General features: G+C 42.3%; 1 protein-coding gene across 1 annotated transcript; it reads left to right on the forward strand.

The window, feature by feature from the left end:
* The first annotated feature begins 487 nt into the window (after positions 1-487).
* On the forward strand, positions 488-27,434 carry LOC148331764 (uncharacterized). Its single transcript, XM_088302448.1, has 25 exons — positions 488-620; positions 2,654-2,791; positions 2,863-2,971; positions 9,880-9,970; positions 10,716-10,866; positions 10,938-11,022; positions 11,095-11,220; positions 11,477-11,539; positions 12,562-12,684; positions 13,140-13,295; positions 13,853-13,906; positions 13,993-14,216; positions 14,296-14,375; positions 17,256-17,345; positions 17,437-17,514; positions 20,474-20,578; positions 21,219-21,324; positions 21,430-21,499; positions 21,725-21,948; positions 22,034-22,113; positions 23,611-23,697; positions 24,416-24,502; positions 24,583-24,687; positions 24,811-24,913; positions 27,094-27,434. The coding sequence occupies exons 1-25, from the start codon at positions 572-574 to the stop codon at positions 27,162-27,164; spliced, it is 2,655 nt and encodes an 884-aa protein (XP_088158574.1). The 5' UTR covers positions 488-571; the 3' UTR covers positions 27,165-27,434.
* Positions 27,435-27,851: the final 417 nt, after the last annotated feature.

Here is a 27,851-nt window from a genome sequence, read left to right on the forward strand (position 1 = left end):
AATTAAACAAGAAATATACCATTTATGTTTATGCATACAATTTAGTATTCAATTCAATAATTCAGTTTTCAATTCAAATATTCAGTTTTCAATTCAAATATTCAAATTAAGCAATTCACATTCAAATCGCTAATATGCAGATTTCAGTTTCTAGTGGCACAAATATCAGCCCATTGTGGGACTGCGAATAGGACAATCAAAGCTAATCATACACGATTTATTTTTGAAAAACCGACAGGGTTTTGTGACAGATGCCAGGAAAAAGAAACAGTGGAACGTGTAATAACCAGGTGTAAAAAATGTACTGAGGAAAAAACGAAATGATTGAAGGAATGAAAAGTGGAACAGGAAAAGAACATTGGGATAATGTGGGATAACGTGAAGTGGACTCAGATACCTATATACATACTTAAAAACAATCCTTGACTTTTGGAATGAAGACGATATCAAAAGATAGAGAGATTGGAAATGTAGTGTAACGCACAGAAGAATCGACAGAGGTCAGTAATGCAGCGCAATCGATGTCAATCGGCGTTAACCGCAAAAGAAGAAGAAAAAGCAGGAAGTGCATATGCTAGCGGCGCGAAAAAATCTATTCCTTCGAAAGGTTGGTCACATTGGTAAGAAAAAAAGTCGCTAATATTCTTAACAATTACTCAATTTAACACTTTTGTGCCTCGTCATGCGAGACAAAATGTTAAATTCGTTATGTATCGTGACAACCTTGCGTGGCTGTTTGAAAAGTGCTTTCATTTCGACAGTCGGTGTCTTCATGCCACTTGTGTCAAATCTGATTTATGTCGTTGTCTACTTGAGAAAGATCAGCGACTCTCGAACGTTTTTACATTTTCTTTGTTTTTGTTTTTGTTTTTACGCGCCGGCCGATTTCACCTTGCGCATTGGATCTCAACTTTTTTTCAAAGATATTTTTCAACCAGGTACCCACTAACCAACACCAAGCAATATTTTTTGGGGGGAAAAGTGACGTGCCATCAGTGTCTAATTTATTACACTCTGGACTTAAATTTGTAGTCGTGCTTAAAATGAAAATATATAAGAAAAAAAAGGAGATAACTTAAAAGTACTTGTCCAGTCGAAATAGCCCTATGCTCACTAACAAGCTCAGGTCATATATTTTTTTGATCGGGGAACTGAAATTAGTTATCATTTTCTTTTTTTATCCATTAATTTTGGAGAAATTAGGAAGTGTGATGACTTTCAAGACGCCTACTTTTAATGATGAATATGGCCACGCGCTCCTCTGCGCTCTGATCACTGAAGGACCCAATTACAAACTCTCTTTTGGAACTCATTGTACTTTCATTGCTTATAACGTCCAAAAAAACAGTGAGCAATTGGCACCAAAATTCATGTGGCCAGCCCTACCAATGACCACTTCAACATATAAAAAAAATGATTAACCTCTCCGTGGCTGATTTATATGAGAATGAGGAACTGTGGAAGTGAGCAGAGGAACATCTGTGTTTGCTGGGAGGAGCTCACACTGCTTTTTTGAACATTGATGCTCCCGAGGCGCACGGTACTATAAAACTGGTGTTCGATGAAGTCTTAATCTGAGATTCAGGCCCACTCACTCTCACGGCGAACCTGCCGGCTGCAAGCGGTGTCTGACAACACATGCGTCTGCATGTGAGGCAACCCCGCGACATGAAACGGCAAGCTGGATAGTAAGGTGCTAATTTTGTTTTGCTAACGCCTTTTTTTTTAACGTCCGGAAGCTAATTAATAATGCCTTTATTAGTCCCACAATGGGGAAATTCGAGATTCAAACCCAGGCCTCCTGGGGAGACTGGGTCCTGAACGCGGCGCCTTAGACCACTCGGCCATCCTGGCAGCCACGAGATTCGAACCCTAGCCTCCTGGGGAGACTGGGTCCGGAACGCGGCGCCTTAGACCACTCGGCCATCCTGGCAGCCACTCGGCCATCCTGTTATTAGCCACGCCGTTATCCTACTGTTAGCGGGACGTAGACGCTGAAACCGGAGAAAAATAACAAGCCAGGCTCCTAAAGCGGTCGTGCCAAATTGTCGTAAATCTCATCACCAAAAAAAAAAAAACTTAAAACTTAAATCACTACAGTCTTTTTGGGGGGAGCATTTTAAAACTGATGTCATGTTTACATGCAAACCTATTATGTAAGTGCCAATGTTAACATCAATCAATCATGTCCCGTTTAATAAAGATTTGTGCGTAAATAATTTACATAAAATGTACTCCCTTGGGAACTTGGTAAGAATCTGTACTCAAAAAGAAGCCACTAACTTAATTTTAAATCTTTAGTAAGACGCATGTGCTTTTAATTCTTTGTCATTCTTGGTGGCAGGGAGGCAAGTGGTGTGATCAAACCTTTCTTTTTTTGGGAGAGATGTCATTGCATAAAATTACACTTGAAAAATATAGGAAATAATAAAATGGCAATGAAAGCAACATATTCACTTGTTGTTTTGGCAATTTTCAAAGCTTCAATGGGGTTTGCAAAACTGTTGCCACATTTTTGGCAAAGTAGGGCTGCTATAATATTCTTATTTGTCAGTGTCATGAGGCATTTTCCCCTTTTCCCAAGAAGCGCTCCCATGATATTTCTTTTTTTTTTTTTTTTACTTCTATTAAATGTCCGCCGTTGTGTTCCAAGACTTGGTCATGTGCACAGTCGAGGACAATGGCAGCATCATCCTCATCAGCGATGATGATGACGACAACTGCAATCAGGACAATTCCTGCTACGAATCGTCACTTATCATCATGGAGCCGCAAGACATGCAGCACAAGGGTATGCACACTTCCATTATGTCGTCTGTACGCTATGTGTGCACTAAACCATTACGTTTTGTGTCTTTTTAGATTGTACGCTGTCTCCGAGTAAGTTGGATGAAGACTTGGTTGTCACCTTCTCCCGTCCAGCTGAGTTGTTGCCCCATGCACGATTTGACTGCCCCAAACATCCTTTTACGTGAGACCTTTTAGTTTTTACTATTATTGATTTCTACCCAATTTGATACGATTAACTAATTTATTCCCAGCTATTTTCTCACTGCAGCAACCCCATCAATCCCAGCATTTTTCTGGATTTTGACTGATTTGCAAAGCCCGCCGATTATTGTGTTGGTATACACACAGATTGGTATATATTAGGGCTGGGCAATATGACCTCAAATCAATATTGCGATAAATTGAGCAATTTTACCTCTAACGATAAATGCACGATAAATTCCCTCCGTGGACCAAAATCAAAATAAATGCAGGAAATGCGTATTAACTGCTTTTTTTTATTGACCAACTGGTACACATTACTTTCAATGAAAAATATAAGCGCAAAAATCATTTGGATAAACATTCCAAATAGCTTGCTTTGCATGACTTGAACAATGTCACAATGAACACGAGAAAAAGGGTAGCTCTCGCAAAATCTTTTTCTGCAAATAGATTGCGCCAAGATGCTGTAATGCCATGTGCAAAGGACTCTTGTAAACAATATAAAAAATGTCATGTGCAAAGGAGCTAGTCGCCTGTAAACAAAATGCTAAATAAAATGAAAAAATGTCAATGAAATGCCAATGCCAAATAAACAAGTCTGCATCATCAGGAAAATGTACCGTCTCGAGTACTCTGATGCGCAGTCGCCACTTGTCGTCTATGTAATGCACAGTCAGGCTCAAACAGGGATACATGTTGCGACTCGACAACAAGTCGAATGTGGGCGCAAAATACTTGACATGTCTAAGCTCCCGTCCAGATGTTGTCCATATTGGGAAGTATGGTTTGCGAAAAATATTTTTGTACCTCTTGCACCTTTTAAATCCCTTGCGCTCCACTGTAGCTAGAGAAGCTATATCTTTAGCTATGTGCTAGGCTATCGCGTCCACCTCTTAGGCGTTCTCTCGGGTGGTGTCGCCTCCCTTATGGGCTGTTGTCACTGGTCGAACCTTGCTTCCCACTTTGAACTTTTAGCACAAGCTCCAAGTCAACAGCATGGTTGTGTTGTGGGTGGTGAAAAAGAAAAGGTTGGACGCACTGTTTTGACGCACTTTGTAGTTCATGTTCTTTTGCTCAAACATCGTCTTTATTGAACAAAAACATTTCCAGACGACAGATGTCAAATTTCTTTTCGGGACAAGCGCGACAGGAACAACTTCAACTTATGTTACTTCGTCTTCAGCCGTGTCTGCAGCTTCTTGATATGAATCGTCAGCTACGACCGCTTCATCTGTTTTCTTTCTTGTTCAAATGGGTGGAGTGACGTGACGACACGCGCTGTAGCCGTCTTAAAGGGGTGTGAACTTTGCCGCAGACGGAAACGACTTTTCTTTTTTTTTTTTTTTTTTTTTTTAAACATCGAATTTACCGATATGGGCATTGTAATAAAATTTGGTAACGGTAAACTTTTGGTTTATCGCCCAGCCCTAGTATATATACATGGAATAAATATATACATAGATGAGAATCTCTTCTTTACGATGGAAAAAAAACTTTCTCTTTTTTTCCATTCTTCAGCAATCAGCATTAGACTAAAGCTGAATTTCATCAAAATTACAGTCTCTCGGGGAAGTAATGAGATTTTTGGAAAACTATGTATTTCAAGCACAATTTCAATTTTGAGTTTTTGACACTGCTATTTCTGCTACTGCGACAGCTCAAACATCAAAATAATAATTTCCTTCTACAAAACAACACAAATAACAGCACAAAAAGGGGCTTTTGCAAAATAATTTATTTGCACAGCTCAAAACTATTGAACTGAGCTATATACACATGTGCATGTGTGCGTGCAAAAATTATTTGTTGCTACAGATTGACATCTTTCTCCCTTACGCACATGCAGGCACACACACGCATGCACTCACACAGTTCACATTGGGGAAATTGGGGTGCAGGTCATTGTCTAGCATCCGTTTTAATAAGTAGAGACCCTCCTGTACACTTGCGTTTAAAAAAGAACGCAAGACGTATAAATACGTCGTCGGTAGGGCGGTATATTTCTCTCTCTCTCTCTCTCTCGATAGATAGATAGATAGATAGATAGATACACATGTTTTATGGATTAAATGAGTTAAGTTTCCCCAACACTAATAGTGATACAAGCAGAAAGAGGAATTGCAGTTAGTACTGTTTATCTGGACTCGTTTTGGATCCCAAACGAGATAATAATAGCATATTTACTCAGTTAGTCCTCTTCCGGTTTTGGCGCTGCACGAGTGGCAGTCTGTTTCAGCAGGTCCGGCTCACCATTGAGCCGTTTTCGTGTGTTTTTACCTTTACCTTGTTTTATTTATTTTACCTCATCGCAGCAATTGATATCCAACTTGTGGTGGTTTTACTGCTGCTAGTTCTTTTGCGTGACCGTGTCTGGAGATGTAACACTGAGCTACGGATTGATCGTGTTGACGAGCGATCAGCTGTTAGCACTCTGTGCTAACCCCGCTCCGGCTCCCGGAGCGAGACCTGATATCCCCCGCGATCTGAGGAAGAAGAGAGAGGGTTGTCGTGCGAGGGCTAAAAGCCAGGCAAAGAGGTGACTATACCACCCCGTCCTCCCGTCCGTTATTATGGGGAATGTTAGATCACTTCCCAATAAAATGGACGTGTTAACAGCGCTAACCCGGCACGAGAGAAACTTCCGGGAGGCTAGCTTGCTGATGTTCACGGAGTCGTGGCCAACAGAGCTATTGCCGGACGCCTTCGTAGAATTTGTTGGCTTCCAAATCCTACGTGTGGACAGGACACTGGACAGCGGAAAGAGGAAAGGAGGAGAGCTAGCTCTGTTTGTTAATGATAGATGGTGTAACCCTGGGCACATCACTTTTAAGGAGCAACTTTGCAGTCGAGGCATTGAGCTGCTAGCTGTTAGCATGCGTCCATACTACGTCCCGCGAGAGTTCAGTCATGTGATCGCGGTGGCGGTGTACGTACCCCCCTTTGCTAACAGTGAGACACCCTGTGAGGTAGTGACTATAGCTGTGAGCAGGCTACAAACACACCACCCAAATGCCCTGCTCCTTATTTCTGGTGACTTCAATCATGCTTCTCCTTCCTCCGCTCTGCTTTCATTCACACAATATGTCACCTGCCATACCAGCGCCAATAAAATATTGGACCTTTTCAATGCCAACACCAAGGAGGCGTACACATCAGTGTCCCTCCCCCTGCTTGGCAAAGTTAATCACAACTTGGTGGCTCTCCTGCCTGTGTACAAACCTCTGGTCCGCAGGCAGCCAGCTGTGGCACGCACAGTTTAGAGATGGTCCGGAGAAGCCGAGGAGGCCTTAAAGAACTGTTTCAACACAACTGTGTGGGAAGTATTCAGCGACGCCCACGGAGAGGACATTTATCGCCTAATGTACACACTTACTGACTATATTAATTTCTGCATGGAGAACACCGTACCCATCAGGAAAGTAAGATGTTTCTCCAACAACAAACCCTGGATCACACCGGACATTAAAGCTCTCCTGAAGGAGAAAAAGAGGGCTTTTGTGTCAGGCAACAAGGAGGAGCTGAAGAGAGTGCAAGGTCAGCTGAGAAGGAGGATCAGAGAGGGGAAAAAGTCCTACAGGATGCAGATGTAGGAACAGTCGCAGAATAATAATGCCAAGGAAGTCTGGAGGGGCCTGAAGACCATCTCAGGTCACGGACAACCAAAGACCCAGAAAGGGGGGACCTTCAGTGGGAGAATGAGTTGAATCTATTTTTCAATAGGTTCGATCAGATGCCTGCCCCCGCTCAGTCTCCCCTGCTGTAGCCCCCACCACCCCTCCTGCTACTGTGAACGACACCCTCCTCCCTCCTCCCCCCACAGTCGCCAGTTCCCAGTCACATCAGACAACCACCACTTCCTCCTGTTCAGCCTTGTTCCTCACAACATCTCAGGGAAGAACCAGCTGAGGAAGATGAAGGCGAGGAAGGCAGCGGGTGCAGATGGGATTAGCTCCCAGCTCCTCAAATCCTGCGCAGACCAGCTCTGTGGAATCGTCCAGCACATGTTCAATCTGAGCCTGAAGCTGGGAAAACATCCAGCTTGGTTCCGGTTCCAAAGACCCCCCCATCCGAAGGAGCTCAACATCTTCAGAGCAGTGGCGCTGATGTCTCATCTGATGAAGACCCTGGAGAGACTGGTCCTCGTCCATCTACACCCCCTAGTGAGCTCTTCGATGGACCCACTCCAGTTCGCATACCAGCCTGGCATCAGTGTGGATGATGCCATCATCTACCTGCTCCACACTTCACTCTCCCACCTGGAGAAGGCGGGGAACACTGTGAGGATCGTGTTTTTTGATTTCTCCAGTGCTTTCAACACCATCCAGCACACCCTATTGGGAGACAAGCTGGAGCAGGCGGGAGTGGCCCATCACCTCATCACATGGATTCACGACTACCTCACAAACCGGCCACAGTACGTGAGAACACAAGACTGTGTGTCTGACGTGCTCCTCTGCAGCACGGGAGCGCCGCAGGGAACTGTTCTGGCTCCCTTCTTGTACACCCTCTACACCTCAGACTACAAATACAATTCCTCCACCTGTCACCTGCAGAAGTTCTCTGATGACTCTGCGATTGTCGGCCTCATCACTAACGGAGACGATCGGGAGTGCAGAGGGGTTACTCAGGGTTTTGTGGACTGGGGTCAGCAGAACAGCCTCCAAATCAACGCTGGAAAATCCAAAGAGCTGGTGGTGGATTTCTGCAACCGTCGACACTCTCCACCTGCACCAGTGAATATCCAGGGAACAGACGTTGAGAGGGTCTCAACTTACAGGTACCTACCTGGGTGTTCATCTGAACAATAAACTGGACTGGAGCGACAACGCAGACGCTCTCTATAGGAAGGGTCAGAGCAGACTCTTCCCACTGAGGCTGAGGTCCTTTGGCGTTCGCGGGCCACTCCTCAGGAACTTCTATGACTCTGTGGTTTCACCGGTCATTTTCTATGGAGCGGTCTCCTGCGCAGGAGGCATCTCGGGCCGGGTCAAAAAGAGACTGGACAAACTAGTGAGGAGGGCCAGCTCTGTCCTGGGCTAGTCCCTGGACTCTGTGGACTCAGTGGGGGGCAGGAGGATGACGGCACAACTGTCATCAATGCTGGACAACCCAGTCCATCCCCTCAATGGCACTCTTACATCACTCCACAGCTCCTTCAGTGATAGACTGTTCCACCATCGCTGTGCAAAGGAGAGATTTCGCCGCTCCGTCCTGCCGGCTGCTGTCAGACTTTTTAACAAGAACATTGGGTCAAGCCTACCGATGGGCGGGCATTAGTGCAATTGTGCACTCCTAGGATGCAATACACACTACTACTGTACTTTATCAAATGGTGTACTTAAATATTGACTAATGATGTATTTTGCAGTAATGCAGTATTCTTACCATTGAAGTTTTTTTTAATCATTGTAGTACTTTTATCATTGCAGTATTCTTAACATTGCAGTACTTTTATCATTGCAGTATTTTTTTTATCATTGCAGTATTTTTTATCATTGCCGCATTTTTATTTATTTCCCCTCTGTACCATGGACAAACATTTGGAGTGTTTCCTTACACTTGTATATTTTGTGCGATGTAAAAAAAAAAAAAAAATCGATATTGCAATAAATTGTTGCTAACTCTGTCGCAATAAATAATCGATAGCCTGGCGGCAATATAATAATAATATATATAATGGATTTACCTCGTCATCACCGTCCGTATTTAATCTCTCCTGTCCTGTCTGTGGGGGCGCTAATGCCGCAAACGGTTCTAAAATTGCCGGGATCAGCGGCCGGGGAAGAGTGTGAAGAATTCACTATAGAAAAAGAACTAATGCAAGAATGGCGGAAAACCCAGAAAAACAAATCAATTTTCAAGAGTTTTCACTCGAAAGTGTGGAGACACTTCGCTTTTTACGAGACCGGTGACGGAAGAACACTGGATAAAGAATATGCAATCTGCAAGAACTGCTTTGCAAAGGTAAAATATAACCTCAACACTACGAATCTGCAAAGCCACCTCGTTCGCTATCAAGGTTACTACTCGCAGGTGATAAAAAAAGGCGAACCAAGACAGCCGACAATCACTACTGCTTTTAAAGCAAAGTTTCCCTTTGGTGTGCTCTTACGTCGGAGCATGTTTTACAGTTGGTGTTCCTCAAGAAGAATATGCCTTGATGTTTCCACTGGACGGGTTTCCGTAAAGCACTTTAATGACAGTTGATACTGACATTTCAGGTTCAGAAAGCAGTGCAGTGTGTTGGTTTACATAAAACATTAGTGATGGGTAGATGAGGCATCCTGTATCGTTTCGACACAGTGACACACTGTATTGACACTGTGTTGCTAAATACTGACACCTAGTGGACTTGCAGGAAACATTTGACAGGGTCATGTGACACTGATCTGTCAAACTAATTTTGTCCAATTCCATTTATTAGGCATTTGCATTTACATTATTTTTGCATACTTGCAATTTCATAAATAAATCTTTGATATTCGTGAAGCATGATATATTGAATATCGTAGAGATTGTGTGTTGTGATATCGTTATCCTGACCCACATATCGTCACAGTATCGAATCGTGAGTTACCCGTATCGTCCCACCACTAGTGTATATACATGGGGATTTGTGTATATATGTATATACTCTGTATATTCGCATGCTTTTATGAATCTCTGCTGTTAATGTTATACATTAACGGCTACATTACGCTGCCGCCTCTGTGATCTTTATCTTTGTTGCTGTAACACTGCAAATTTCCCCATTGTGGGACTATTAAAGGACATCTTTATCTTCATCTTTATGAACTGTATATCTACAAGAATGAATCAAAATAAGACGAGTTGTATACTTGACCAACGACCTCCATGTCACAAAAGTCTTCTTCTACCCCTCAGTGCTACAGATGAGTGCGGACACCCCGTGTCTGAGAACCAGCGTCTTTGTGACCAGTGCTTTTGTTACATCTGCGACAAACTGGCAGCCAAGGTATGTGACTGAGGCGCTAGTAGGATTCTATAACACTGGTCATCATTTCCCGCTTGATCAAAATTCAGATTGACCTTTTGTTCAGGGTCAAAAGGGAGCTGCTTGTCGGGCAGGATCCGGTCTTCGTCTGCTTTCTGCAGGTGTATGGCTGTGCAGTTAACTGAAATTCAATTCTGATTAAAAGTATTACACCCAACGATTATAAAATTGACATAATCGTAAGTTATAATTTGTATATAATTAGGGCTGTCAAAATTAAAGTGTTAACTTGATATTATTATAAAAATAATTTGCATATCTTGCAAAGCCAAATTCAAATACTGGACCATATTAGGTGTACATCTTTAGCACATCTCAGAACAAAACACCTTCCTCAGGTTACCACTGGGCCTTGCAAACTAACACTGCTGTAGTGTGGGAATCTAACTAAATGTACTGTATAAGTTTCGAGAATTGCTTCTAAGAAAAATGCCCGATTTACATATTTATCTCAAACGTCCATGATTCTTGACCGATTCGAACCGTTCCAACATCAAACTGCTCCTTGTCATTCCATATCATTCCCGTCATACCATTCAGTATCGTTCAATATCTATATTATATCATTCAGCATTTCAGCCTGCACGTGTGGTTTCTCTTATTTGAATTCAAACTAAATAGTATGGTAGGTACTATGGTTTGTGTGACTGTTAGAAATGAAGACTCCAGTGAAATTAATTCAGTGAGTTCTGTTTGTTGTTGCAAGTGTGAAAAGTGGCACATGAGCAACGTGTGCCACTGCAACAGCCACAAGAAGAGCAACATGTGGAACCAGCTGAGAAACGACATGCTGCTGGGCCACTTGGCGGCCTTCAAAATCACGCTGTCAGAGGTTGACAATCACCTGCGTCAAGCAGGTACTTGTAAACTTGACATCTCTTCTTCGCATTCCGACACCTGATCATAACAATTTGAATATGTGACGCAGAGTCCATGCTGCAGTTCTTCAAAGTGGAGCTCAGAGCTCAGATGGAGTGCTTGATGGCCAACAAGCGTCCGGGCGTCTCTTACGAGTGAGTAGCGCCCACATTTAAGACAGCGCGTGCATTTTGGAGCTGATGACAGTTTTGTTTTCCCTCCCACAGCTACAGGCCTGCCTACAAGTACGTGACGACCTTCTTGAATCAAGCCGACCAACAAGATAGCCGAGCGGCGGCCATCATGAGGCTGGCGGCCGCTCAGGAGTTTCTTCAACTTTTCTATGCTAAAGGGTATGAACAATGTTCACCAGACACTTTATTAGGTACACCTGCACGTTTTCTGAGCTGTCTGGATGGCAGGTGGGTTTATTGAAGTGTTGTGTGTGACTGCATGTCTGTTTTTGTGTATGGGTGTTGCTTTGTCTCTTGACTGTGTTTGTGTGTGTGCGTGCGTGGGTGTGGGTGTGTGTGTGTGTGTATGTGTGCGTGCGCTTTTAATGAATATGTATAATCTGGGTTTTTTTTTCCCCCTTTGCCTTTTGTACAGGATCTGCTGCCCGTCATCGCCCTCCTTCCCTCCCACAGAAAGCAAATGGATATTAATACGCAGGTGGTGTGTGCTTGTGTGGCCTTTTTGTAATGTATGTTATGATGATAGACTGATTATCGGCCGGGCTGATAGTTGGCATTTTGCCGATTATCGGCGTCAGCCTTTTTTAAAAAAATTTAAATGCTGACAAATAAAAGGCTGGTTCATTTTGGCTCGTTGCCGGCGTTCTCTCTCTCTCGCTGTCTCGCTCTCACTCGCTCGCGCCTCTGACTGCAGAAGCAGATTGGCCCGCCCACAGCACCATCCGCCTTGCCTTGAGGCTCAATGTAATCGTTCCCCCATTATCACATTGCAGAGGTAATTTGCTACTTGAACATGGCTCCGGAGATTAGTAGTTGAGGATAATGCTGATAGGGAAATGGTGATAGACGTAAGAAACTCAACTTTGTTAATAGAGCACTTTAAAACAACCAACGCTCCATACGAAGTGCTTTGCATGGTGCAAAAATTGACGGCAGAGTATTGCAAGTGAACAAAACATTTTGTGCAAAAAAAGTCAAATTTTTCCTGCGTTTTGGCTGATAGAACACCCACAAAAAGCAGTGGAGAGGAGACACAGGAGCGTTCGAGATGTCTCTTTTCCTGGCTAGTCGCTGCGTTGAAGAAGCACTTTTCTGTTTTTAAATTTTAAAACAAAGTTGTTAGAAACATTTCAGTTAAAGTGGATTTTTTGATAACTCTTTGACGTATTAAACTTTAAGGAGGTGTTTGTTTTCATTGAACTATGAGACATGCAGCTGAGCATCGGCGCTCCCTACAATTTGTCAGAAAATAGATCACTAAAGTTGTTTTACAGACATGTGCTTAAAGGCATTTAAAATAAGTCAACTTTTGGAGTTTTAATTTGCAGAATTTTGACACCATTTTATCCATTCTTTCTACATATGAATATTGGCTCCAAAAATCGGTTATCAGCCTCCATGACTACTAATAATCGGTATTGGACCTTAAAAAAAAAATCATTTCGGTCTATCACTAGTATACAATATGCGTGTGCTCATGTTTGTGTTTGTGTGTGCCAGGTTGTTGTCTGAGCTGCAGAGGCAGATGGTCATGGATGATTTCACACCAGAGTTCAGACAAAAACTACAGGATTTTTACAGGAATTTGAGTTTTCCTCCTGAACTCAAACACATCCAGTTCAGGTGCGTGCGTGCGTGTTTTGTTTGTTTCAGGGCATTTTTAGTGTTGTCTACTGAGCTGGGCATTCTGTCCCACGGACGGACGGACGCCCAGTTTTGGGGTGGATGCCGGAAGCTTTTTAAAAAAAAAAGAACAGACTAAGCTAGGACGGACATGGTTTTCGTCCATCCCTTTAACAGTCCCTAACCGTTAACAATGTATATAAAATATACTGTATATACTAATAGTTTTTATAAGTTTTAATAATTTTTTTACGATTATGCTCATAACTTTGTAACCGTCGAGTGTAATAATCCTATTTGAATTTAGATTAATTGCAAAGCCCTCGTGGTCGGATTTTTTTTTTTTTTTTGGAGGGCGGCAGCATGTGTTTGTCTATATATTTGTGTAGGTGTGGTGTTTAGTTAGTTTCCTGTCCGTCAATGCACTGCAACAGGTGTTTGTGTGATTGTCACAGGTTAGACATACGCCCTTGGGAGGACATCCTCCTGGTGTCAGTGTTGAAAGGGCAGAACGTTGCTGGCGTGCGCACCAACAAAGGCAAGACGGACACTCTGTTTGAGGACATTGATGTCGTTATGCTCAGGGTGCAGCGACTGCTGGACCAAAACAGGTACACACTGGAACCATCCTGGATTCATGCACCGTTTCCGTCAGTACACTGGTGACACTCGATAATACCGACTAATTAATTTCCCATGCCCTAATTTTTCATTTTGTTTTGGCACTTGGTATTGGCAAGAGTCCTCACAAGCAAATATTTTCAGGGAAAAAGAAAAGTATCTTTATTGAGCCATTAACACTATAAATACCATTTTCCACACTTTAAATTGGTCAATAATTTGTAAAATTTGTCGGGCCATCTGGCGACGACTGACCAATAGTATCAATTTGTGAAAGAAATTTGGACAGTTTTTCACCTGATGGTGCCAAATTTGTTTAAAGGATCTAGCCAGCCAAGATAAAAAACAGAAATTAGGGGGCATTTTGATCTGGATGTCATTTTTACATGCAAACCTATTTTATAAGTGCCAATGTTAAGCTCATCCAAGTGTCCCTTTAATTGGCTTTAGCTGGTCTTTGGAAAAATGACTCCCATGAAAGTGAAGCCCTCCCTTGACCAATCAGAAACTTGTCAGGAGGTTGATTGCTATCCTGAATGTCTTGCAGGTTCAGAGAGTTGAGTCGCTACCTACGAGTCGTGCGAACTAACCAGCTGAGTAGGTGAGTGTGCAGTTATACCGTACCGGCCAAACACCACTTGGTGGCGCTGTGACAAATATTTCAGTCTTAGCGTGCGTCTCGTCTAGTTTCCTGCGGCTGAAGGACTTCATTCCATTGTTCTTGTGCATGGAGGGCGACTTCAACCCTGCACTGACCAGCTTCTTTCAGTTGGGCAAAAAGGCCTCACGCGTCACCGTTTCCGACATCTTGATTTTGCTGCGTGTGCTGAACTCGGCCACGGCGCCCAAGATGTCCCTCGGTCTCGCGGGGGAGCTTCGCTTCACCGACAGCAAGTGGTGTGCGATCCAAGGTCAGTCAATCTTCCGTCTCTGTGACCTTTGTTTGGATATCATCCCCATAAAAGTTTGAGTTGCGTCTCTCTGGTTCAGGTGCTGTGCCGCTGGCACGTTTACCGCTGGTTCGCTTTGCTCTCAAAGTGCACAAGCACTGCCCGGCCATCCACATGAATGTAAGTGCAAGCTTTAATGTGACCTTGAAATTGTGCTTCAGTGCTTGTCAGTCGTTTTCCAAATGAAGACGAGCAGTTGATGTTGCACTTTCTCAAAAGAGGTAGCATTTGCCATTACATGTTACGTTTGTGCTCCGACTGCACTTTCCTAAAAAGGAAATAGATTTTACTGGTATGTTTACATATTTTCATTGACAAAACTCTGACTGCTTTTGGGCACACTTTCCTCAAAAGAAGACAAACTATTGATAGTGCACTTTCTTGAAAGGAAAACATTTCGGCCATTATAGTATTTGACTGAATGTTTTTTTTAAAAACACAACTTCCAACTGCCTTGCAATAGCATGCTTTCAGTGTTTCTCACAGATTTGAAATCTACTTGGGTGGGTGGACACCGGCGGGGGTGGGGCAATTTTTTTTTTAATTATTATTTTACGCTTCATATCGTGCATTCTTGTTAATTTTCAGTGTAAAAAAAAATTACCACATTACTCAGAGACACCACATTTTTTGCACTTGTTTTGTATTCAAATAAAAAAAAATATTAATAAAATAAGACTGTCATTGGATCGTAAGAGAAAAAAATGGATGGGGACAGCAAAAAAACAAACATACTAAGCCTTAAAACATTGAACACCATGTTGTTTGAGATGTTAATCCACAATCCAGCATGAAGTGCACAAAGTCTGGCGACAGACAAATAATTGTAATAATGATAACGCAAAAAAATAAGAAATAAAAATAATGATGGAAAGTATGGCGTGATCAACTGTTGTTCAAACATCGTATATTATTGAGATTTTACACTTTTGACAGAAGTTTGAATGGAAACGCTGCAAGGCCGGATCTTGCCTCTATGTTGTTGAAAAAAAAAAAAGTCATGTGATCTTCCTTCGACTTCAAAGGGTTTACTTGCATCAATGAAAGTGCCACAAAGACGGCAAACATCACATATGAAACCAGAACTAGCTCGTCGATGTGGCTGGTGTGTACGAATTTTGAATATGAGATAAACACCATATTGTCTGTATTTCCCCTGAACGATTTTTTTTTCTGACAGATATTGTGATTACGATTTAATTTCCGATTTTCTTTAAAATGTACATTGTGTGTTACAAACATGTCAGAAAAGGGCATTATACCATTAAAAACTATAAAAGCTATTGCTGCAGTAATGCTGACGCTAAAAGAGGCTTTTTTGGGGGGGGGGCAGTTTTTTTCTCAAGTATTAAAAACTAATTTCTGTCAAGTATTATTTTGGATTCATGCATAATTATGTATATAATTATGTCAATAAAATTATTGTCCCTCAGCAAAGCTAAATTTATTAAAATTGATAATTTTGACACCTATTATTGTGTAGATAAATTCAGTACTATGTAGCGCAAATATTCATGAGATCAATAAATATTTAATATACGTTATACATTGAACCTCTTTGTCATGATGACTGTTTACGTGTTCCGATTTGAGAGCGTCTGCTAAATTTCTAATGTAGCCGTCATCTTATTTTATGGCTCGATACGTATTGATTGAAATATAACATTTCCGTTCATAGCTGCTGGCTCTCTGAGAGACAAGTGTGCCAACGCAGATATCACAGTTTTGAGTCGACTGTACACGTAAGCACTTTTTTCGGGTTCTTCTCTACGCTGTATTTCACTTTAGCGATTAGCGCACTTAGCGACCCCTTCTTCGCCTCCTCGTTTAAAACCTACTTGTTAGTGGGGTCGTTTATTTGTCATCATAAACTCGTTGCTGCTGCTGCGCACAGACTTGCATATAGTACAAATAAAATCCATACTGCTATGGCGCAAGATAGCTTGGTGCCGAGCACTCAAGCAGCAGCGAAAGAAATTACTGCGAGGACTGCGGATGACACCGCAACACTTTTTTTTTTATATCAGTATGGCGCTGGTTTGTGTGACCTCCTTCATGAGCGTGGGGCACAAACCGCAGCTTTGACCATCTCAAAATTGCATTGTCTGAGATCGCGATTTCGGTCCCTCAACGATCAATTGTTCAGCCCTACCTGATGGTGATGATGAAGCGCCCCCAAGAGCGACGATTGTCCAATTTTTGCTACGTGCTGCAGGGATATGAACCAGACTTAAGTTAACTTCGCCGTCGAACTAACATGCGGTATCCCCGGTTGCTACCAATTTATCTATTCATTTATTTATTTTTGGGGGGAGGGTAGGGGAAGAATTTTTTTTTTCCTTTTTTAAAGATTTTTATTAATTTCTTCTTGGGCGGCTGTCAGTTTACTTGGGCGGCATGCCCGTGTGTTAATATGGTGTGCAAAACTCTGGTTTCCTAAAATAAAAACTATTGACAAAGCACTTTGCTTCAAAATCATTTAAGTAGTCATTATGTGATTAAATATTTAGTTTTGTGCAAAAATAATTTGCGCTACATTTATGTCCTCATATCCATTTCCTAAAAACACAAAAAAAATTAAAATCATTATATTATTTGTGCTTCTGTGTTTACTTTTCCCCAAACACAACACCCTGTTGCCTTTTAAATTGCCCGTCTTCAACTGTTGATGGTGCACTTTCCTAAAAAGGAAAGAGTTAAGCATTAAGTATTTTTGAGTACAGTCAATACACAGTATTCATTTTGCTTGTGAGCGGTGTTTATTGGAGAAATGACAGATTGCATTTTGCATTTTTTTTCTGTTTACACAAAAGGAAAGCTGTTTGATATTTAGTGGGTTTTTTCCCTTAAGTTATTTATACCCGTGGTGTCCGCGGATATTAAAATGCATTTAGATGTTATGCTAAGGTGCTAACTAACCTTAATCGTGAATCTTAAACCCTAAATATCCCTGTGTTGTCTTTACATACTTGACATTTGTACCACATGCTCTTAATCTAGTCAGACTTTTGGATCCACTTGCTCAGAATGGTCAACGTGACTCAACAGGCACCCGCTGGTCTCCCTGAACCCAGTCCGGCCTTCCTACAAGTATTTCTGATTTTCCCACCAACCCATTCTTGTATTTTCATTTCTTCTACTTCATCGTGTTATTTTCTTTTTCTTCCTACTCTTCAACCAGAAAGCTGTACACACGGTCCGTGACATTCTGGCAGATGAGTCCTCTGACCACTTGCGGATCCCGCAGCACTTTGTGTCGGTACGTACGCTCATGTCTCATGAACATGCTCGCACACACTCAGACACTTATTGACAGACATGTGCACATGCAGAAACAGACGCACAAGGACAGAAATACAAATGCAACTGGGTGTCATTGAACAGCTTAAAGGATGTTCTGGGTCGACAGAATCACATACGCTACACTATGCTACGCAATCTACATTTTGCATTCAGGGTGCTTGCTTACAGACCCAACTTTACACACAACTTGCATGTGTGGTGCTTTATGGAGTTTTTTAATCGGTCCTTGCACCTGGCATATGCAATGTAACGTGTGTGCACTCTGTGAGGCTCTTCCGAAAGGATTTGGCCGTACCTTGAACCCTCAGGCTTTTTTTTTCTTTTTTGTTCGAACTTATCTCCTTATGCTCTTTATATGCATTGTGTGCTTTTCAAGCACCAAACCAGACACCACGCAAGTCACTTTTGTACGGTCACGGTGTTAAATCAGAACCCGAACTATCACCCAACATAAACTAAACAGCATCCTAGCACCCAACGAAAAAAGGGCTGCACGATCAATCGAAATCTAATCGACATTGAGGTTTGACGTAATGCGATTATCTAATCGCAAAACAGTGAGGTTTTTGTATTGTTTTCCTCTCTCCCCCAACCATTGGAGTTTGAGTGACAGATGAATTAGCCAACCAGAATTGTCGATGCTCGGGACTTAATGGCGCTGGCCAATCAGTGTTGTTGGCTAACACGTGTGAGTCTGTGCTCCGGTGTCTACAGTTAGCGCAGTCCGACAATAACACACTACATGTGCGCCTCAGTTTTTTTCTGTGATTGCCATGTACCGAAGTGGATGTATTGGAAGTAAACTTCTGTCGCCATAGATGAGGAGAGGGAGATGCTCGTACTCGGGCGGTACGTCTATTATTTGGATGGATGGCGAATTCGACAAAAATGAACCAAAAAAAAAAAAAAGCATCAGATCGAGAGCCTACACGATCAACGTATTCCAACGTTTAAAACGCCACCACCGATTTGAGTATGAATGAAGTCTGTCAAACAGATTCGAAATAAACAAATCAAGGGGAGGCAACAACTAGTGGTCATTCACGTGGTAAGCTAAGATCGCTAACAGTAGCATTCACATTATGAAAAAAATTGGCATCGGAAAACTATCTCGTATTTGTGCGTACGGGCGACAAGCTACCTCGCAGAGTGTCTTTTCAGCACGAATGGCAAAATTGTAACTTGTGATCGTGCATGACTGATACTAGCAATTGTGAATTTGCTGCTTTTTCTAGCCCCCAAAAAACGAATACAATATAATCGCCAGAAGAGAGCGCCTTATACTTTTCATCAAATGGTGACATTAGTGATTTGTATTTTACTATTGATCAAATTCTTTGTCTGAAACTAAACTGACTCACAATCGTAGTATTGCGAGCATTGTGACAAGCTTGTGTGACGTGTGGGTGTGTGTGCGCATGCGTGAGGAAGAGTGCAGTGGATGAGATGATCGGATATGCTGCAGTGGCGAGCGAGGAAATGAGAGAATTGTAAGGGAAAAGTTGAAGAGTGTATAAAATAAAGCAAGTCGAAGCAGAAACGGATAACAGTACCATTTTAATCGTAATCAAATCGTAATCGCAATATTGGTCTGAATAATTGCAATTAGGTTTTTTGGGGTTTTTTTCAAAATCATGCAGCCCTTCAACGAGACAACGAAAACAAGGAACAAAGAAAGGCAATCAACATATATCTCTCATGCCATTCATATCCCAAGTGGTGCAAAGCATTATGGGAGTGCTTCAACCCTAGCCAATCAGATGGCTGGTTACAGAGATGTGATTTGATAACTGAAACATGACATGACGTAAATTCATTTTCGTCGACGAGACTGGACAAAATTGTTAGCGTGATCCATCAGACGAAATTTTATAACATCCCTTCCTATTGTACATGAAATTTGTCATTCAAAAATTGCGATGCAGGTCTAACCCATCCTCGTTTGTTCCACCACCGGAACAACACGCAGGGTGCATGTGCCGCACACGCACCGTCGCACGCCCCGGCACAACAAAACACGACCACGTCTGCGGTCATTTGTCTCGCCTCACACACACTGGCACGCTTTCCTTTGACGGCATAGCGACAGTGACACTTAATAGGTTCTGATAAAAGCAAGCTGTTACAAGTAAAGAAAACATATGTTTGAGAGAGTTTGTACTTGTGGTACTTTATTATAGACGTCAACTAGTCTATGAAACGTTTTTATTTATGTTGCTTTAAAAGGATATAAAGCCAAATAAAATGTTTTGGGGCTCGGCTTGTTTTGGAGCAATGATTCCACTGTTACCACTTTATCTGTTAGTGATATATAATCCTTAGTAGTTAATCAGAAAGTCTTTGCTAGTGGGTGGAAACCTTGTGTGCCTATTTTAACTGAAATGGACTAAAACATTTTTGAGTTTTCGTCGATTAAATTTACGAGAACCAGACTAAAACAATTTTTTTTTTAGTTTTCGTCGATTAAAACTAGACTAAAACCTTTTGGGGTTTTCGTCGACTAAAACATTTTTGAGTTTTTGTCATCTCACACTATCATGGATAGGAATGACTAAATGTGACGAAGACTAATAAGCATTTTTGTCCAAAAGACTGAAAGTCACACTACACGTACAGATTTGGAACTCTGTCCACACATAAGGCGCTCCATTATATGGCGCCTCGTCCATTTTGGACAAAGATTTGGGACTTTTAGATGCGCCCAGTGGTTGTAAAATTACGGTACACACATACATGCATATACATACTGTTTGCTTGTACACACTCATACACCGCGATAATTGTCCCGCTGTATTTTTTTTTTATAGATTTTTGAAAACATGGAAATTTTGATCAAATGTCCTGGGAGTGAATTTTTTTATTGGTTGGCAATTCTGCATTTACTTTAGTGTGTTTGTGTGCGTTTGTGCCGGCAGGCGTTCCCAGATCAAGCCATGTTGCTGCTGGTCACGGGGGCCTTGAGTCACATCATCCTCCATCGTTCTCTGAGTCCCATCATCCCGCTTCTCTGCACATTTCAGGTATCAACAAACGTGCCTATTGGACACAATCTTAGCATTAGCAGCTAACAGGATGAAGCAAGAGACGCTCCCGTTGTGTAACTTGCGCGTGTCAATGTTTACATGTGAGCCGTTGGGACCCGCATGCCCGAAGTGGGCATTCATCAGCGCTTTAGTCCGTCTGTGAGTTCTCGTCAGTATTTTAGGCCCGCCCAGTCGGCCCAAATCAAACAAATGGTGTTGATAGAATGGATAACTACGTCACACGCAGGTGTTGCACTCCTGACATGCAGCCAAATAAAAGAAAAAATTCAACGCTGTTGCATACCTTTCCGTCCCACTGACGTATGTGTCCCATATTGTTATTATTTCGTAAATCACCACACTGACCGTGTATTAGTTTCTGTTGTTGTTTTTATTTTAGATTTTTTTCTCTTTATTTGGCTGTGTGTCTGTTTGTGTGCCAACTGCATGTGACATGGAAATTGTTTTCGACGCCAATTGGCTTTCACCGAGGAGGGATGGGCTGGGCCCACGTGGATCGGACGGAAATACTGACGAACTGAAGTTCACCTCTGCTGCATACTAATTAATGGCAGTTTCGACCCAATCTGTGTTCATGTCTTTTTTGGTCAATGTGTGACCCATATTGGTATGGCAGAAGAGTGTATGGGCTCTGCACTGGTTTTGGAGGGACCTGTTACCTGTCGCCAAGTACCGCGTGGCCATCCTGCACAAGATCTATCAGGAGCTGGAGAATCGAACAGGTGCGATGACGCAGCCAGCGTCTCCAATCAACATCTCCCTTGCGCTCATTGCTTGATTTTGCTCTCGGCTCTGACTTGGCCCCTTTTCTCCCTTTTCCCTCTCAGTGAAAGATGGTTCAAGATATTATCAGTCCAGCAGACAGGTTCTGTGGCCCGCTGCCATGAATTGTGACCAGTAAGAGCTTTTAACACTAATTGAACCTTTCAAGCATCCATTTTGGGCCTTTAACTTTCAAGACATTTAGTCTGTACGTAATGTGTATCGGTTGCATTTATCTAAAGTAAATAGAATCAAAATATCAATGGCCATGATTTATAGTGACTGGCAGAACAACGAAATGCTCTTCCACTAGATGCCCGAAGGTGAATAATGATCCTGTCAGTCTGTGTTGTTTTGTAGGCTTTTGCAGCTGAAGGACTTCCTGCCGTTCCTACTGTGCCTGGAGGGACAAATTGGCGTGGCGCTGAGGATGTTCTTCCCGGAGGAAGGCCCCGCCGCGCACCCCACACCCCACAACTTCCCGCTCTACCTCCGCCTGCTCGGCTCCGCCATGGCGCCCAAGATGAGCATCGCCTGCACAGGGGAGCTATACGGTCATGGCAACACCTGGAGCTGCATTAAAGGTGCATTTGTGTTTGTGCACACGCCCCGTGCCCCATTACCTTTCCTTCCTGCCATTCGTCCTTCAATATTGACTGCATTGTCCAGGTGCGGTCCCACTGATGCGTTCACAATTGGTGCATTTTGCACTCAAGGTCCTCAAAATGAACCCGGCTTGCTGTCACAGCGTAAGTTCCACTTCGTTTTCCTCTTCAGTGCTGCCTTGAGGTAAGAGGTTAATTTGTACGGCGACCACGCTCGTAATCTGATTTCTCAAATCACCTTCCCCCATACAAACCAGTGAAATGGAATGCCATTTGTCTGTTCTAGGCAGCCGTTCCTCAGAAGATTGTTTTTAATTTTTAATCAGAAAAAGTAGTACGCGATAATATTGCACTGAAAAAACCTAGCGTAACAATTGCATAGAACATCCAGCAACAGTTTGCGCATCATCATCATCATCATCAGTTCGTGCTGCGATCCAATTTGTCGTGCTCTCTTTTACCACTGGGGTGGCTGTGCGCTCCCATGACCCAAAAGAAGAATAAACTACCGTATTTTCTGAACTATAAGCCGCTACTTTTTTCCTAGATTTTGAACCATGGGGCTAATACAACGGTGTGGCTTGGATTTTTTTCTTTCACTAGTAGTGGTGTTATGACTTGTTATAGCTGACCTGTATTTAAGTTGCTTTGTCTCCCTCTACCGACGCTTTAGCATAGTTTCTAACTTGTCTTATTGGCACATTTAATCACATGACATCTCCAGTTCATAGTGCGCACATAGTCTGCTACGCGGCCATTACATTTATGTGTTATTCACCACCCATGTTCTCACCATTTCTTCTCGCTGTTTGTGCTGAAAAAAGCATCGCTTGTGATAGGCCTGCACGATAAGCCATTTGAACATCGCGATTGTGATGTGCGCATGCGCAATAGTTACGTAAGACGTGTGATGTTTCTTTTTTTTTTTTTTTTTTTAACATGGAAACTTTTGGTTTGTTTTATAAAAACAGCACGCTATACTATGCTCTACATTGTAGAGACTACACAGACCGTCTTGCTCACACCCCCTGCTAATTAGTCACCAAATGACCAATATACATCGCAACCTCAAAAATCACAATGTCAGTTTTTTCCAATATCGTGCAGCCCTAGTTCAGACACACACTGAGGACAGAATAAGAGGCACTCTATAGTTCAGAAAATATGCAAAATCTTTTATTTTTTTCTCTCTTGGGTCTGTTCTGTTTTAATTTGCAAAGTAGTTGCCCTGTTAAAAGTCACTGTTTTAACAATCTGTTTATGTACCTTTATGTGCATTCACAGTTTCACAGTACAAAATTGTTCTGTACATGCATAACAACTCGTTTTTTTCAACATAGAAAACTGCAGCTTATAGTCTGGTGCGTCCTGGATATCGTTTTTATTTATTTGTTGTTTTGTTTTTTGTTTTTTTTAAGAGTTGGTTCGGCATTTATACAGGTGTGGCTTATCGTCCGGAAAACCGGAAACTGCGATACTGCTGCTACTGCTATGCAGTGAGAAAGGCAGAACAACCGCTCTTATCTCGGAAAACTCGAATGTTGGCACACTTGTCTCTCAAGGCACCTCTGTTTATTCATCCCGTCACTCCAAACCAGATCAAGTTTTGTTCGACTGTGTTTCCATGTGCGTGTTCTTCAGGGCCATTGTTGGATCAGTTTGATCAATGTGGTCAAAGTAACAGAATCAATCTACAGCATCCCAGAACCAAGTCCAGACATCATGCAAGTATGTTTTTAGTGTATCTTTATGGATTTTATGTTCTGTGTGCGTTTGTGTATCGGTGGCAATTAGAATCGATTATCCTATCAATTATTCCATTTACTCAAATAATCGGTCTAGGCACCTCTAGTGCGGTGAGGTAACATCTACATTGTGTATGTTTTGGATCATGGGATTCTTTTATTTGTCTTTGATCCTTCGTGAATGTTGGTTTTGTCTTTGTTGTGTGTCTTTTTGTATTTCTTGTTCTGTTTTTTTATGGATGTCAGTTTTGCTACTACTGTGCGTGTGTGTGTGTGTTTGTTTATGCATGTCAGTTTAAAGCAGTGCTTCTCAATTATTTTCTGTCACGCCCCCCTTAGTATGAAGAAAACAATTCACGTCCCCCACCACCACCCACTCTCCGCTGCAATTATAAATAGCATTTTCGTGGCAAAACAAACCTACATCGTGGAGTTATTACGTGCTGCACGCAATGGGCAATGAGCGCTCCACTGCCAACTGCTGGAGTTGAAGTGCAATTACACTTCATTGTAGTATGGCGGACAAAAAGCATGTTCCCCAGGGCCACACGCGCCCCCCTCAGAATCGCACCGCGCCACCCCAAGGGGGGCCTGCCCCACTATTTGAGAAGCACTAGTTTAAAGTGTTTGTGTGTGTGTCCCTGTGTCTGGAGGTTGTGTGTGTATAAGTGATGACTGCTGCTATTTCCTCCCGGTATCAGAAAGCCATCGTATTTGCGGATTCCTTTCTGCTCTCCTGCTGCAAGGGCCCCATCACTGACTTGAAGATTCCAGCACACTTTTTGCCGGTACCAGCCTCAACGTAACATACGTGGCATCCATGTTACTTGAAGCACTACACTAACGGGTGCATGCTTGTTCTCTGTAGCATTACGCGGATCAGGCCATGTTGCTGCTGGTCACCAAAGCTTTGAGGCAGGTCATCCTCTATCCTGCTCTCACGCCCATCATCCCCATTCTCTGCACCTTTGAGGTACTCAAATGCAATAGAGTCCGACATAAAAAGCACATCAGTATTGACTCATCAATGAATCCAACGTACATGCTTCTATAAGTGGACACAATGGACACTCTTCATTATGTTTCTGAATGTCAGAAGTGTCTGTGGGCTCTGCGCTGGTTCTGGCAATACTTGTCCAATGATGGCCAAAATGCCCTCATCATGGAGAAGATCCATAATGAGCTGCGTCCAACAACAGGTGTGTGCTCTGCTCTTGTCATGTCAACAAGAATATGTTATATGTGTGTCACTTTCTGTCTTTGTGTGCGGGTGTGTATTGATGTAAATTCAATGCAGGTGCAACGATTAATCTGAGGCTATGTTCACACTGCAGCTCAATTCAGATTTTTTTTTCCTTTTTTTGGGGGGGGGGGCACATGTGCAACATGTATCAGATTTTTTTTTTATACAGTGCAAACTATACAATTCCGTTTATTTTTGGGGATATAAATCGGATATGTATGCAATGCGTTTGCAGTATGAACGTTCATACACACACATCCAACCTATACATCATCTAAAGCTCAATATTTCCTCGACGTGGGCGGGAGGGAATGCTTGGGAGACAACTGATCTGCAAAGTTTTAACGTGAAATACAACATAAAAAGATTGCATTTGGTTAAAAAAAAAAAATCTGAATTGGATACCAGCGCCCTACAGTGCAGTGTTGTTTTTGGCCGGCATTTTAGATTTAATATTAGTCATTTGGTCGAAAATGCTAATTATTTTTTGTCACATTTAGTCCTTCCGATTTGGTTTTAGTGGACGAAAAGGCAAAAAAAAGTTTCTCGTTTTTGTAAATTTATTCGACGAAAACTCAAAAAGTTTTTAGTCCATTTTAGTTAAAACGAGGCATGCAAGATTTCCACCCAATAGCAAAGACTTTCTGTTCGACTACTAAGTATTATGCATTACAAACAGATAAAGTGGTCAATGCTCATTGCTCCAAAATAAGCCGAGAATCAAAACATTTTATTTGTCAACTGTTGTGCCTTTAAAGCAACATAAATAACAAAATAAAAACATCTTAACAACATAGACTTGTAGTAGACTTGTTTTAGTACAGTAGCACAAGTCCAAACTCTATCAAACATGTCTTCTTTACTTGTAACAGCTTGGTGTTATCGCAACTGTTACGACCAGCTCTGCTAGGGAAGTAACATAGACCAAGTTGTAAAATAGGTTGGACATAGAGTTTACAATTTATTTTTTGTGAAAGAAAAGAGGTAGGGTTCGAACAACGGGTTTAACAAAAAGGTATTAACCAATTTCACAAATGTATATGAGTAAACAATAGCAAGTGTCTCAAAATTAACTAAAGTCCATACATAGCAAGAGACACGACTAGCAAAAGTGAGGCAAACTGTACTCTTAAGTCCCAGCCGCCCTGAGCAGCAGAACCGAGGTCCTTTTATTGGTCCCAGCTGCACAGGTGGAGCTCGTTGGTAGGGCGGTCCATAAGAAACGAGCGGGAAACCAGTCCACCAACGAGGAACGAGCGGGAAAGCAGTCCACCCACGACGAATGAGCAGAAAACCACGCCACCGATGAGGAACGAGCAGGACACTAGTCCATTTACTTTAGTACCAAAAGATGGAAGAGTTAACGCAAGAAACAAGGGGCGTAACAACAACAAAGTAACCTACCGAGTGTCACTGTCGCCATGGCCCGTCAAAGAAAAGCACGTCAGTGTGTGCGAGCCAAGACGAATGACCGCAGATGTTTTTTTTCTTTTGGAATGACCGCAGACGTGTTTTGTAGTGCTGGTGTGAGCTGCGGTGTGTCCGGCGCATGCGCCCCTGCGTGTTGTCCCGGTGGCGGCGGTGCCCAAAGAAGGTTGCACCAGTGAAACACCGGCAATGCATTTTTAGGAAGGGATGTCAGAATTTTTTAACGCGTCTGACAGACCACACGCTAACAATTTAGTCCTGTTTTGTCTCGTCAACGACAATTCATGTCCGTCACGTCATGTTTTCGTCATCAAAGAGCCACGTTGAGCATGTCATCGTCTCGTTATCGTTGCGAAAAAAAAGGGGCGTTAACAAAATATTGTTTTCATCGATGATGAAAACAACACTGCTACAGTGTGAACGTCGCCCTAGTCAATATCGTTGGTCCAATGAATTAATTATTCTGGGTTTGCCTTTTGGGGTTTGTGTGTGTGCATATGCGTGTCAGTTTGTGAGTGTCTCAGTCAATGTGTGTGCTTCGGGCAGAATGTGACTTGGTCAATCAGCGAGGATATGTGCGTCGATTTGTGTGTCCTTATTGTCACTTCGGGCGTGCATACATGTGTGGGGGTCTGTAAACGAGTGTGTATCCCATTTTCAGTGTGTTATTGAGTGCCACCTTTGTTTGTGTCCTGCGTTTGTCATTAGGAAATGGTGCCGTCTCTCTTCAGTCCGTCCGTCACCTGCTAGATCCTTCCAGCAAAGGCTGGCACCTATAAGTCATGTCACTGTGGACACACTGCATTTGATTAGGACCACCCTCAGCCAAACTGTCAGTCAAAAACAACAAAATGACCTGCATAAAGTATTCGTTGTATGTTTGTAATCATGTGAATACTTGACATGAATGTGCTTACTTTATCAAACACTGAAAAAAATGATTGCTGAACACATGTAAGCAGTTTACACCCTTTGTGCCTTGATTATTTTCATGTTTTCCACTTGTAGTCAAAGTTGAATATATTAAAGGCGCGTACAAACCACACACACGCAGATTGTTTAACTCAATAGAACATTTTCTTTTTTTTGTGCATGTTTGTTCTTGTTGGGGGTTTTTTCCACTGAATATTTTGTTTTTGTGGACACTTTTTTTGTTATTGGTCTGCTACTTTAAGTTATGTTTGGTTTTGTGATTGTATTTGTTGCCATTATTTTTTTATTTGTTTGATGTTTGCTATTTTAAACAAAAATGTTCATTTTGGGGTTTTGTTAGTTTATATACATACATACATACGCACGCACGCGCACCCCCACACGCACACACACACTGTTAAGGCTGAATATATATTTGATCCCATATTTTACTCTATTAGTATTGCAAAAGAATTCTTCCACAGAGTGACCTATGTTTGACCATATGGATGCGAAGACTTCAAGAGAAGCGGATGCCTGAAGACTGGATTCAA

The sequence above is a fragment of the Idiotropiscis lumnitzeri genome, chromosome 8, assembly GCF_059441095.1.
Source record: "Idiotropiscis lumnitzeri isolate Australia: NSW breed Sydney's pygmy pipehorse chromosome 8, RoL_Ilum_1.0, whole genome shotgun sequence".
Classification (NCBI taxonomy): domain Eukaryota; kingdom Metazoa; phylum Chordata; class Actinopteri; order Syngnathiformes; family Syngnathidae; genus Idiotropiscis; species Idiotropiscis lumnitzeri.

Bases quoted from the DNA above. Each gene is read 5' to 3' on its own strand.
- LOC148331764 (XM_088302448.1), top strand. From the start codon at position 572: ATGCTAGCGGCGCGAAAAAATCTATTCCTTCGAAAGGTTGGTCACATT. The intron at 14,217-14,295 runs GTCAGTCAATCT...TCTCTGGTTCAG, and splicing joins CAAGTGGTGTGCGATCCAAG to GTGCTGTGCCGCTGGCACGT. The intron at 14,376-17,255 runs GTAAGTGCAAGC...CTCTTAATCTAG, and splicing joins GCCCGGCCATCCACATGAAT to TCAGACTTTTGGATCCACTT.